Genomic DNA, 13,696 nt, shown 5'->3' with positions numbered 1-13,696 from the left:
TATACCATAAAATTAGTAATTTGTTGCTAATACTGATATCATACATTCATTGAAATTATGTGTTTCCTTATGTCTAGGACTGTGCCAGATTCCAAGAAAAAACTGCAGACTAAAGCAGAACGGATTCCTGTGCATTCTTCGAAAAGTTCTAGAACTAAGCAAAAGGACAATATAAGCAGCATCTCCTCAATACAAGCTAAGTCATCCAACTTGACTCACAATTCAAAGATAGGTGTTCAGCCCTTAGAAGTTCAAGATTGTGACTTACCATCCTGGAATTTCTCACTGGACTTAACAAGCTCTATATATCCTGATATCAATAAGAAATCACCCATTAATGTGAACCAGTGTTGCAAAGCAAGTAAGGATCAGACTTCAGACTTAAGCCTGGACAGATATAATGATGGGCTATGTCACGTTCAGTGGCTGTGTGACATTGGAGGACTTGAAGAATTGAGCTTGACAGAGACTTTGTTTAACAACTTAGCAGATGTCAGCAGCTTAACTCCAGAAATGAACAAACAAAATGCTGCAGTGTCAAGAAATGGACATTTCCATTCCATTGACATATACCCTGATATGATGATGCTAGGACATTCCACAGCAGGCTCTGGATATAACTATTTGAACACTATAAAGAATGGGAAATTAGCTGCCAAGATTGATGAATTTAATAGGATTGTATTTAAGACTGACAAGGGAAATTCAGTTTTTGATGAATCTTTAGATGTTGCCCTGGCTGTGGAAGAAAAGCCATCAAGTGTCTCGAAGAGTGAATGTCCAACCATTGAGAAAGCCATTATCCAACCAGTAAAAGTACCTGATACCAGTGAACAGGTTTGTTTAAACAACAGTCTTCATAAGCCTGTTAAGACTGTGAAAGCCAGTACTCCACTGAGTCAGACAACTGGTCCTCAAAGTAAAAGTAGCTACCAAAATGTCTTACAAGAACACAACTGGAAAAGAATCAACTTGTCAGGAAGGCCTCGGTCAGCCGATTCTAGATCTAACTATGGGGTTGTTGAAAAGCTTTTAAAAAGCTATGAGACCAAAACTGCTGCTTCCTTGTGTAGTTCTAAGCAGTCACAGAGCACATGGACACAGTCCGACTTCCTGTTGACTGAAAATAATTCTGCAACTTTGAGCCAATGCTTAGAAATGCTTCATCTTGAACATACAGCAAAGGTTTTACAGAACGACATCCATTGGCAGCCCAGACAGGTTACAGTGAGCCTCCAGCTACCCGAGGTAAAAAATATAACACGCATGCCTATGTTTATTGTTGTGTAATGCGTGTGACATAACCTCTAAGATACTCAGGGCACAAGGTTTTATGTCAGAACAAATACATTTCCATCCCACACCAATAAATACCAGAGCTATTTTTAATCGAAAGCAATTCTAAACCTAAATATTTCACAGTTAAAATCATCACGAGTTTACGCTGGTTTAAAGTTAGAATATGACTTCAGTTCTCAAATGTTTGCTTCACAATTCCAATGTATTTCAATATAATCACATATCCTACATTTATTTGTATGAAACATGTTATAAGCCAAGGCCTGCAACATATCTGCTTCTATATCTAAAGTGTATGTCCAACCAAAACACTTTTTTAAGGGTCAAATCCCCATGCTGGGTTTTCCTTTACTTTCTTTTCCAGTGACAATGTTTTACAAACAAGAAGTGAGGGAAAATATTAATCTGCAACAAAGCAATAAAAAGCTTATGGGGGTTCTAGCCATCCCCTACTTTAGTTAAAAAAGCACTTTTATTTTTGTCTGTGTTGCTGTTGGAGATCTACCTTGACTTGAACTGTTGTCATCGGGATAGGAGAAAAAAAGGGCTGGACATATGCTTTAAAACATAACAAGTTGGCAATAGTAGTCCCATATTTCTATCCCGACAATTTTCCTTTAAAGGGGATTTTCTTTTGAAATCTGAATTTTTTTTTAACCTTTCTATGTATTAGCACAGAAGAATCCCCACCTCCTACTACCCCTGGCTTTCACCTAATCTCTTAGCTGTACTTACCAAAATTCACTCACAGGGCTTTCTCCTGGGAAACAATGGCAATGAGCTGCAACTATAAAAGTCTGTTTTTTTATTTCCTGCGAAGTTAAAAAAATGTGTTGGGGGTTCAGTGATTCTGGGTACATTTGTTTTAAGGAATTATTTTTTATTTTCTGTCGCTACGATCTTATTGCTATCACAGGCAAAGCTGCCCTTTGTATGCAGCATGTTACTGTATACTTGTGTAGTAAGGTAGTGTGCACCAAAGCACTCCATGTTTATTCCCCCTATTGTCATAGCGGCCATTAAATTTAATACAAATGTCAGACAGGCCTAAAGGGAGAGGTAGCGGTTATGCATGTGGATGTAGTGGGGAGCAAGCAGATTCTGCAGGACAAAGAGGTAGACCATCTAAAGGAGGGCACATCTGAGTTTTCTGTCACAGATTGGTCGTGCTATACACCCACAGTACACACATAATGAAGTTGAGTGGCTGGCAAAGCCTCCTTCTTCTTTCGGGTGCAGAAAAGCCAGTTGTTTGTGAGTGCTACTAATGCACCCTCTTCTACTAATCCTGCTATAGCCTCACAAACTGGCTATAAGACGTCAGCGCAATTATTTAATCTAACAGTCGCTGCAGGAGAATGATCTGGATCATCTGCAAGCATTCCTCCTTTCAGATATTGAGGAAGAGGAAGATAGCTCCATGACCATAGAGGGAGAGGAGGGTTCAGCCACACACCAGTAAGGGGACATCAGGCAGGGAGCAGCAAGAGGCAGTGATGTTCCAGCAGCCTGAGCTTACTGTGAAGGATACTCCACTTCATATGGAGAAGAAGGTCAGTGTGCCATTCTAGGGAGGGTAAAAAAAAAGCTTGAACCTTTGCAGAAAATTCTCCTGCACCCACTTCACCATCTCCATCAGGATCGTTCCCAGAGCAGATGTCTCTTCCGCAGCTGCAGGTGCTAAAAGAAAAAATTTCCCCAAATCACCCCAATGCCCACTGTCTTAATGCCACCTTGGCAAAACTGCTGACTATGCAGCTGTTTCCATTCCAGCATGTGCAATCAGCCCCCTTTTACAAGTATATGGCCTTTGCTACACCACAGTGGCAGGTACCCAGCCGCCATAGTTTTGGCCAGAAGGATATCCATGCCCTCCACCAGCATGTCGAATGTATGGCACCACATATTGCTGTAAGAAATTTGTAGTGAATGGGATCTTTAAATGCCTGTTCAAGGATCCCAAGAGAGGGACCACTATTTGGTGGCCACACCATTAGATCCCCAATGCAAAGGTAAAATGTCCAATCTACATTGGGCCCAGGGCTGATTCAGATACTCTGAGAAGTAAGGATCTCATGGTCTATTGTGTCAAGGCTGGACCACTGGCTGGAGCTTGTGCGCTATGTGATGAAGTGTCTGAGAGGGCCTTCAGCATAGCAGCAGATTTTGTTTCAGAGATGCAAATTCACCTGTCCCCTGATAGTGTGGACCAGCTCACTTTCATTAAAATGAACCAGTCATGGATTGCATGAATCCTGCTGCTGATGGTACAGACTTTTAAATGTTAGCTGGTCCCAAACAAAAACATTAATACCTGCCACCATTACCAGCTCCCTCCACCACAGCTGGCCTATTCTGGTGCTCCAGCACTGTAAAAGTGCCATACAATATTTTTGCAGCTGGAAATTGGCTGCAGGGTTAAAATTGCATCCTATTCAGGTTCTGAGAACCTGTAAAGATGCAACACAATGTTTCCACATTACTTATCATGTATTAGCAATGTTGTCCAACAGGATTCACCCTAGATCTTCCCACTTCCTGTTTATTTGACAGCTGTCGGACAGAACAGGAAGTTAGTAGAATCCCCCTATAGGTTGTATCCTCAGGTATTTTAGAAATGTATTGTTGTCTGTATCCTCATGAGAGATATTTTTCCCTCCTCACACTATGTCCAGATGAAGGATGTGAGAACAGGAAGAGGAGAGAAAAAGACAATCTCCTTTAGGGGTACACAGATCTTCAAACCCTTCATTGCTTTATCCAAAAAGTAAAAACAAATTTAAAAAAATATCCGTCTAAAGATTTGAGCTTATGCAAGTATATTTTGTTCCGTGATCATATGCAGAACTATTGAATATTGGATATTTTGTTGTATAGAGTAAAATATTGGTATATTGCTATGGGTAGAAGTGGCTGTTGATGTTGCTCAGTATGGAAGCAGCAAAAAGGCAACTACCATTAGACTGTCATTTACAATGTATAGGGCTTATCTTTGCCTTGAACATTGTTAGTCAATACAGCAATACGCAGTCATAATATTAATATCAGCCAAATTCCAGGAGCCATATATACAGGTAACATGAGGAAAACGATAAAGAACACCCTGTACATAGTTTGTACATAGATTGAAGATAGCTGATCTGTAGTGATAAGCAATAAGCCAAGAAGCTTAAACATTATCTAATGTCTAAAATATATGTAGGACTAAATACCACGAACAGATACATTATAGGGGATTTGTCAAATAAAACACTTTTACAACTATCACTTTGCTAATTAAATGATTGGTTCTGTTGTGTTGTACAGTTTCTGTTTGAATGGTTTATAATAATACTGAATTCTCTCTGTTTGGAACCATTTTAAATATTTAGCTGCAGTATTCAGGTACAAAACATCTTTTTACTCAACTGATATGCAACTTTGCGCTGTATAGATAGTCAATTCAGCAGAAGGTGCCAAATTGCTTTAGTTTAAATATAAATTTGTAAATCTTCCAGCAACATTAAAAAAGCAAATTTGATGTAGGTTATATTAACCTTTTTTTTTTTTTTTTTTTTAAAGAAAAGTCCTGCTGTACTGCCTGCAGCCTTTTACGTCTGAGGGCATGCCCAAAAAAACAGGCCATGTTGCTGAATATAGGTATTATCTGTAGTAAATGTAACACTAAATCAGAAGTATAACTACATGAAGTCTGTGTAATAGGGCAGAAGGTTTCTCATTCAAAGCTATCAAGAGGACACAGCACAACTATACACTGATGAGCACCAAATAAAGAGATACATTCAAAGAATGTATCAGTGTAAGGACTTTGCTTTAGGGGCTGGAATCATCCCTGGCTTAGCGTAGTCACCTTTGAGCTTAGCCAATCTAGGGCTTGGGAGTGGCAAATATTGTTGCAAAATAAAGAGAAGCAGTTTGTTTTGGTGTTCGACAAAGACAAGCATTATTTGAATCACTTACTTTGTATAAAGTTATATCTTGTGGGTATATCTAATTTATTCTCCTCAATTGACTTAATATTGCTGTTTATTTTGCTGTATTGCTCCTACCTAGATATCCCTAGCAACATCATCAGATGAAAAAGGATTTTCCCGCCCTGCACGGCCTGCAAATCAGCGTCCACCTTCAAGATGGGCTTCTGCAAAATCCCCGACCATCCTTTCTGCTGTGAGGAGAGCAACACACTGACGTCTGCTGCAGAGGAATTTCAAATCTGGATGAAAAGTCATGAATCTGGTTCTGAATCATGTAGTGACTTCCATTTTTTTTACAGCTGATTCTCAAAAGTACTAAAAGAAAACTGGGAGAGAGATGGGAGTGAAGATCTGACCTGTGATATAATCATCACAAAATGGCACTTTGCTTGAAATGGACTATTGTGGAGACAAGGAAAGGCAGCTAATGGTGTTGCAGAACATGCAGCTTTTCATCAAAGAAGCTTTTAAGATATATTGCATACAAACTTTGTTCCCTGCACATTTGTTAAAGGAACAGTTACACAAAGGGCATGGCTTTTGGTAATGCTAGAGTGCACTACTGTACAGTAACCCTTACCTTCATTAACCTATATCATATGAGAGTAGTCAGAACAATGATATTACATTTCTAGGTGAAAAATACATACTTTAAAGGGGAAACTATAATGTATTTTCAGAAAGTATAGTAATTTAAGTTTTTAATGCATCGTTTACCTGAAAGAGAAACTATCACTTTACCCATTCAGGCAAGTGCCAGTGCCTCATTGTAGCTCACCCTCCCTCAGCAAGGTATGCTAACCTATGTGTGCTCTTTTTGCTGGCTCCCTGCTTCGTTGCTTTAACAGTGTAGGGTTGCTGGTTATGTGGAAAAATGTGAGCTCCCCCATGGGACAGTAGTGATCCAAGCCCAAGAACTGTGACTTTGGGGGTGGCAGTGACATAAATCACCTGGATAAGCTCTGGCACCATCTGACATCAGAACTGGCCCAGGGTTGGCAGTGGGGAGGCAGTGATAGATTGGTGAGTACAGCTTGCTGGGATTGTGGGCTTCCAGAAGACACTGACACTTTGATATGAATAGACAAAATTACTTTGAAGGTGACATTGACTTTCCCGTTTTTTTTTATTTCTTTTTTTTGTTTGATTTTGTATTATTGATTAGAAGTGATCTTCTATAAATCAGTAAATGCCATAAACAAGCCTTCATAAAACTGCTAAAATGGCCTTACAGCGGGTATCTAGTTTTTAGTCAGGTCATACAGGACCCATAGACTTGCATTCAAAGAAGGGAACTGCATAGTCATTGTGTAACACTGCTTACTGTAAACCAGATATTGATTTACTAATGAGCAGAAAGGCATCATCCCCCGCATTACTGTGTATGTTCAAACTGAACACAGAAAAATGGTTTCTAAAACATAACTCTCATTGATAAAATTATAAACATTAAACTAACTATATATATATATATATATATATAGAGAGAGAGAGAGAGAGAGAGAGATAGATCTTGTCTTATAAGACTATAGTTTCCCTTTAAAGGTGATTTGTACTAATACCTGTATCTCCCAGTTATTGTGGGTCCCCACTGTCGCACTGTGTGCTAACATGCATTATGCCATGTGTTAGCGTGCATTGCGTTAAGCCAGATCATTTATTTGAATGAGCTACCTAACGCGCCAAAATAAAATATCTGTTAAATACTGGATAACAATATAAGTCATTATTAATAATGATGGTTAGAGTTTAAACATGATTTTGTGCAAACTAATATGTTCCTTTAACACTTGTGCTCATGGGTAGCCATATTAATGAACAAACTTAGAATATCAACACTATCAAGTCTTCAGTGTTTTACAACTAGCAAAACTATATTTCTGTATTTTTAATATTACATAGTATTTTTCATTTTGTATCATTGGTCCTTTTTTGGGGGGTAAAACTAAGTAGATATTTGTACAGTTCCATTTTGTTAAATATTTTCAGCATTTGAACAGTTGTAAATGTCATATGCATGTCACTTAATCATCTTGCATGTTTCAGATGATGCCACGTACTGAGTTCAGACATTGCAGGAGCAATGTTTACATATAAACTACAGAACATACACTTCTTATTTAATCTTTATTTGTAAAATAAATAACAATATATCGACTATACTTGCTACTTTTTCTATTAGCCAGCAATTATGATTTTTATTGTGTACATCTGAAGAAAGATTTCACATATGGTGGCCCCAGTCCAAAGGCATGTTTCTCAGTTAATATATACTCTGTTGTTTTTTTGGTTATTTTCATGGAAGTTTGTTTAATTCTGATGTTGAATTAATCAGGGTTCTCACCTAGCCCTAAGAATCTCTCCTGCTTTTATTTCAATGATCCTGTAGGAGATTTAGCAGAAGATTTTTTGGGGGTAAGCTAGTGGATCTTATCTAGCAACTTAAGTATAACAATCTGGTAAACGAACACATATTTCATCTTGAATATTACTGTGTTCTGCCAGAACACAAGATTTTGCTAAGTGGCTTATTTTATAATATGGCTTTTTATCTTGTAGAGCCATTCCAAAAAAAGTGTATTATTCTCATTGCATAGGACCATTCAGTGTTACTTGCCAAATTGTAGTGTCACAGTAGTCCTAGTTCTGTTGCGTGGATCCATTTTGCCTGTGAAATTGAAGAAGTCATGAATACAGGATGTTTGATGTTCAGTTTCCTTTGGAGTGTTTGTAAATTGTAGATGAGAGCAAGGACTCGCACTTATGTTATTACCATCAATACACTGTTAGCATGCTCTTAGTCGCTTTTAGTCAATGAGTAAACTTTGTTGACTGATATATTAGAACTACAGTACACTTATAAATTTAGCCTGGATTTTGGCAACAGCTTGTGTACACAAATATTGCATCAGTAGCTACAAGATATATGACAACTGTGGAGCCAGCGATCTTACACTATGCACCTACAAATATGTTTTCTTCATCTCCAGTTAGTGGTAATAAATTATATACATGCTGTGATTAAATGAACGTCTTGTTGATGCTCCGTTGGAGTATCTTTCCTAGGCCAATGAAGAATTGTTTATTATTTTTTATCTTATGTAGCAAGTGTAAAGAAAAATAATTAGTTGCATTACAACAAAGAACTCAAATTAAAAAAACAAAACATGATTTTGCTTAATAATGAGGAGTTCATAGTTAACTAAATGCAACTACCCAACATTGTTTTCTACTTTCTTTGTAATGAATCTGTGGCTTTTATTTGCACCCCTTACCTCACAAACCTGCAGTCTTAAGGGTTATTTTATAAGCAAAAGAGCTCTACATAGTGTACCTAAACAGAAAAACAAAAAATGTATAATTTGCAGCTTACCAGTCTTTAACCCCTTCATGACTGAGGCCTTTTTTTCATTTTTTTTTTGCACCCATGTTATATTCCACATTTTGGCCTGAAAATTACTTAAAACCCCCAAACATTATATATTTTCTGAAAACCAAGACCCTAAGGAATAAAATGGTGGCAGTTGAACATTTTTATGTTGCAACATATTAGCGCAACTTCTTATCAAACCCCAAAATGTACTTAAGTGCCCTAAAAAACACAATAAAATACAATTTTTAAAAAATAAAAAAGATGAGGTTACAATGAGTAAATAGATACCCTCCATGCCCAGGTTACAAATTGTGTGCATCCGTGAAGCGGCGACAAATGTCAGTACCCCAAAAAGTCCATAGACAATGCTTTAAAAGCCCCCACTGGTCATCAGTTTAGAAATAGCCAAAAATATTGGCCCTAGAATTATTGCTCTCACTCCAACGTGCGTGGCATAACCCAACATGTGTAGTGCGTTCGTCGTTTTCATACGTAGGCGCACCTGACGCGTGTTTATGTGGCGATGCGCTTTAAACATTTTTTTAAAATAATTTTTAGATTTATTTTATGTAATGTTAATTATAAAAATTGTTTTTTTTTAAACTTTACTTTAATTGCTATCACATAGGGGGGCTTACAAGCCTCCCATGTGATAGCAGATGGTGGTGACAGGTACTCTTTAAGGTGATGCTGGGGGTCCAAAAGACCCCTAGTTTTACCTTTACACTCCAAATAAGCTATTGAAGTGCAGATCGCACTTCAATAGCTTACAGCTGGCTTCAGGAGCACAGCATTGACAGCTATGGGACCGGAAGTGATGCAATCTGCATCGCTCCCGGTCCCATAGAATGGGGAGGGGATCGACAAATGGAGGTTCGTCCATCTCCTCCCCAGCTCCCCGCCGACACAAGAGAAGCCAGTCTCGGGCCCGTAGGAGGGGCAATGGAGCCCGGGAAGCATGGCGGGAGGGCTGCAGAAGAGATCTGGCGACAGCTGAGTCGCCAGAATCACTTCTATTGTAAAGCCGACAGTCGGCTTTACAAGTTTAAACAGAGTCCGCCTGTTTAAACAGCCCCGATGCTAGCGACGTACACTGTACGTCGTCAGTTGTGAAGGGGTTAAAAAAGGTTCCTGCATTATTTTTCTTTTCCGGGCTGGTTTTCCTTTATTTTCTTCTAGTAGTCCTGCAAATACCATAGCTTCTGGTTTAGGAAGGCTAATGCAGGCACCATACCAAAGAATTGGTAAGCTGCAATATATTATTTTTGTTGTGGTTTTTTTTTTTTGGGGGGGGGGGGGGAGTTATCCTTTAAATGTAGTACCCCATAGCAGCATGTAAATTAATTTCTCACTGATGTGACTTTGTAAAATGATATCTGGTTGGCTGCTATGGATTACTGTGCATCACATATGATCATGTTTGCCCGGTATTTTTGAATATGCCCTTATATTTCTGTGCCCATCCCTCCATAATGCTAATTGACAGCATCATATGCAGGATTAGAGCAGAGAAATGTCATACTGTTTATTTGAAGCTGAAGTTTTTTTCCTAGTTCAGACACTGTCACCTAAACTCTACTAAAGGGGAGGAATGGCCATACACAAGAGCGGAGGCAAAAGACACCACAAACAATAATGCTGTCAACATTAAGGGTTATATAAGGATTGCACTGGAGTTGTGTCACAAATAGTGTTTAGTGAGTTAGTCTTTAAGTCATATTTACATTTACTAACTGTCAATATCAGTTGCAAAAGAGTTTTGGACAAAAGCCACAAACATTTACTTTGGGTCCCCTGTAAGACTTATATATATCGTCTCACACTGCATATACAACTTTATAAGTAAAAGTGCATAAAGACCCGAGGGGCAGTTTACATGTGTGGATGAATCTATTTTGTATAAAGATCATGGCTTGTTTTCTATTTCTTTCTATAGGAAGAAGAAGCCATTTATTTATTTCTAAGTGTGTAAGAAAGAGTGATGCTCTGCACTGTGTAGGAGCTACTTACCGATGCTCTCTAATTAACTCATAGCCAAAAAAAAAAACACAAGCAAGCTATTTACTAACATCTCTTCCCCTAGTTTGCAGGATCTACTACAACTCTTATGCACAAGGGGATTTCCTGATATTTTAAGGTACTTTCACATCACTGAAGGTTGTCCAAATGCTTTTAAGGCTGCTTTGGCATATTTTTTAACATTCTAGTCCAGAGTGTGTATTTGATGTTTTACTACACTGCATTATCCATTTAATATATTTATTAATTTTATGTAAAATAGGGGTGGTTGGATTTGAAAACCACCAAGCTTTGGTGCCTTTAATTCTCTGTGATCTGCATTGAGTTTTATATGGCTGTATGAATAAAGTGTTCTCTGAAACAATAAAATGATTAATGTCTGCAGACAGTTGAGAATGTTCCTTTTCTTCTACGAATTAATCTGCCCTATCACATTGCTTACACAGGGAAATTATTCTTTTATGACACACACACACACACACACACACTCATGGTAAGGCTGCTAACAGCTTTCTAAATGGGCCTGGCCCCCCAAAATGATAATTAATTTATGGGTGATGCCTGATGGGTATACCTGTCCCTTTAAGAAAAAGTATCGGTAATTGGTATCGGCAAGTACATGAGGGGAAGTACTTGTACTTGGGCCTGAAAAAGTGGCATCGGACATGCCTACTGATGGGCATAATCGTTCCCTGACATCCTTTATGTCTGAGATATTCCAACAGAGAGATCTGCTGCCGCTAATTTCTGACCCTGTTCTTGTCATCCGGAAAGTTTTGAGTGTTCCCACCCACCTTTGAGTGTTTCAATACTTACTATTGAATTCTCCATAATATACAATAAATAATCCAATAGTGAAAGCAGGACCATTTTAATTAAAGCAGGTATGCAGACTGACGAACTAAAGTGGAGATATCTCAGAAATGTAGTACTGAAGAGGTATAGAAATAGTTAGATGTCACTTGGGAAGTTTCCAGAAATTCTCAAGTGTTCCCAATTAAATTGTATTTTTTGAACAAGCTATGGCAAGGGTAGGAATGTATATCTCTTCTTCCCCCTTACCTACCCCCTCATTGTAACCCTCCCTTCCCCCCGCTCCCTTTTTATTCTTCTGTCTTTTTTCCCCCCTTATACTCAATGCTTTTTTCCTTTCCTTATACACTATTTCCTTTTCCTCCATGCCCCTATATTTCTCTCTCTTTGCCTATCATTTTCTCTCTCTTTTAGAATCTCTTCTGACAGGCTTTGGACTTGTGTCTATGGAATCAATTTGACATACATTTTCGAAGCTTCTGATTCAGAATTCATTAACAGTTGCACTTGACCTGCAGTTGACCACCTTGTGACCTGCATTTGACCGGCTGTAAACAGGTTTTATAGACTTATAAAACCCATATAGACTTAGAAAACATGTTTAAAGTGGAAAAAAAAACCCCATCAACATAGGCCTTTATCCTCTTTTAGGAGAAGGAGGAAGAAAAACCCTCTTTATTTGTACTAGCGATTATTGTCACTAGGAACGGAAGGTTGGGGGGAATCTTCCAATGGGGACCCCTGCTCTAATGACAACAATCTAAGAAGGAAATTCCCCCTGCTTTGCAGAGCACTCCTCTTACTTTCTGCTTCATTCCTAGGAAAAGAAGCGAAAGGAAGGCTCCCCAACAGGACAAAGACAGCAGAAAATAAACCAAAAGGGTTTCCCTTCTCTATCAAACAAAAAAAAAGTTTTGGCTATACATAAATTTTAACGATTCCTGGCCAATTGATATTTAAGTGAAATGTAAAGTAGTACCACAATTATATTCTTTCCAGTGGCGTAGCGTAGGGGGGCACTTGCCCCGGGCGACGGTCTGCAGGGGGCGCCGACATGGCCGGATTTTCCACAGCTGCCTAGTTTTTGTGATTACAGAGCTGAAGGTTCAGCGGCGGCAGAAGGAACGCAGGAGGAGAGGTGAGCTAAAAATCACTGACCTGATAAGTCAATTGGGGGGAAGGCGAGAGAGGTGCGGGGGTCACTGTACACAGAGGTGGTGAGAAAGGTGGGCACAGTGGCAGGGGAAGAGCTGGAAGGGGGTTCAGTGGACACAGGTGGTGAGAGAGGTGGGCACAGTGGCAGGTGAAGAGCTGGAGGGGTGTCAGTGGACACAGGGGTGGTGGGGAGAGATGTGGCAGGGGGAGAGCCAGGGGCTCAGTTGACACATAGTGGGGGGAGAAGAGAGATGTGGGCACAGTGACAAGTAGAGAGCCGCCCAAGGCTAGCATCAGTGGCAGTGGCGGGAGGAACACAGGGGAAGAGGTCAGGTGAGCTCTATACCCCATAGCCGGAATGAGAAGTCAAATGAGCTCTGTAATTTAAACTGGGATGAGAAGTCAGGTGAGCTCAGTACTCTATAGCTGGGATGGGTGGTCAGGTGAGGTGTGTACCCCATAACTGAGATGAAAAGTCAGGTGAGGTCTGTACACCATAGTTGGCATGGGAGGGTGATCGGGTGGGCTTTGTACCCCATAGCTAGTATTGAAGGTCAGGTGAGCTCTGTACCCCATAGCTGGGATTGAAGGCCAGGTCAGTGGCAGATCCAGAGGGGAAGGGTGGCAAAAGGGCAATTTTTGCAGGGGGGTGTGGGGAAATTATCATGAATACCTAGGAGCAGCCCATCAATGAAGAACAGGTGTGGGCCGTGTGCTACGAGTGAGCCCAGGAACTGGCCCAGAGCTATAGATTATGGTGTCCTGCATTGCTGTATAATGTATGGCTGGGATTTGTAGTCCTCTAAAGATGATGGTATTCTGCATTGTTGTATAATGTATTGCTGGGATTTGTAGTCCTCTATACAGTGGCAGAACTACCAGGGTCACAGTGGTTGCAGCTGTGATGGGGCCCTAGCATTTCTCCACTTAGGGGCCCTGGTAACGCCGACATTGCAGGTTTCCCGAACCCCCCTTTTTTCAGTCTGTGGTCCTCCATCCTTCAGACTGCATGAATCGTGTGTGTCACAATTGAACTATGGCTTGGTTTGTGGGGGGGGGGGGG

General features: G+C 39.8%; 1 protein-coding gene across 1 annotated transcript in view; it reads left to right on the top strand.

Moving 5' to 3' along the window:
* Positions 1-5,552, top strand: part of KIAA0408 (KIAA0408 ortholog) — a 17,072-nt gene extending 11,520 nt beyond the window's left edge. The window contains exons 6-7 of the mRNA XM_018565132.1: positions 78-1,248; positions 5,353-5,552. Of these exons, the coding sequence (XP_018420634.1) occupies positions 78-1,248; positions 5,353-5,487 (1,306 nt within the window). The 3' untranslated portion in view covers positions 5,488-5,552. The remainder of the gene's footprint in view (positions 1-77; positions 1,249-5,352) is intronic.
* The last annotated feature ends 8,144 nt before the right edge of the window (positions 5,553-13,696 follow it).

Source organism: Nanorana parkeri, unplaced genomic scaffold, assembly GCF_000935625.1.
Source record: "Nanorana parkeri isolate BGI_ZX_2015 unplaced genomic scaffold, ASM93562v1 scaffold816, whole genome shotgun sequence".
In the NCBI taxonomy this organism is placed as follows: Eukaryota; Metazoa; Chordata; class Amphibia; order Anura; family Dicroglossidae; genus Nanorana; species Nanorana parkeri.
Note: the sequence above shows the minus strand (reverse complement) of the source record. Positions and strands in the feature narration are given on the sequence as shown.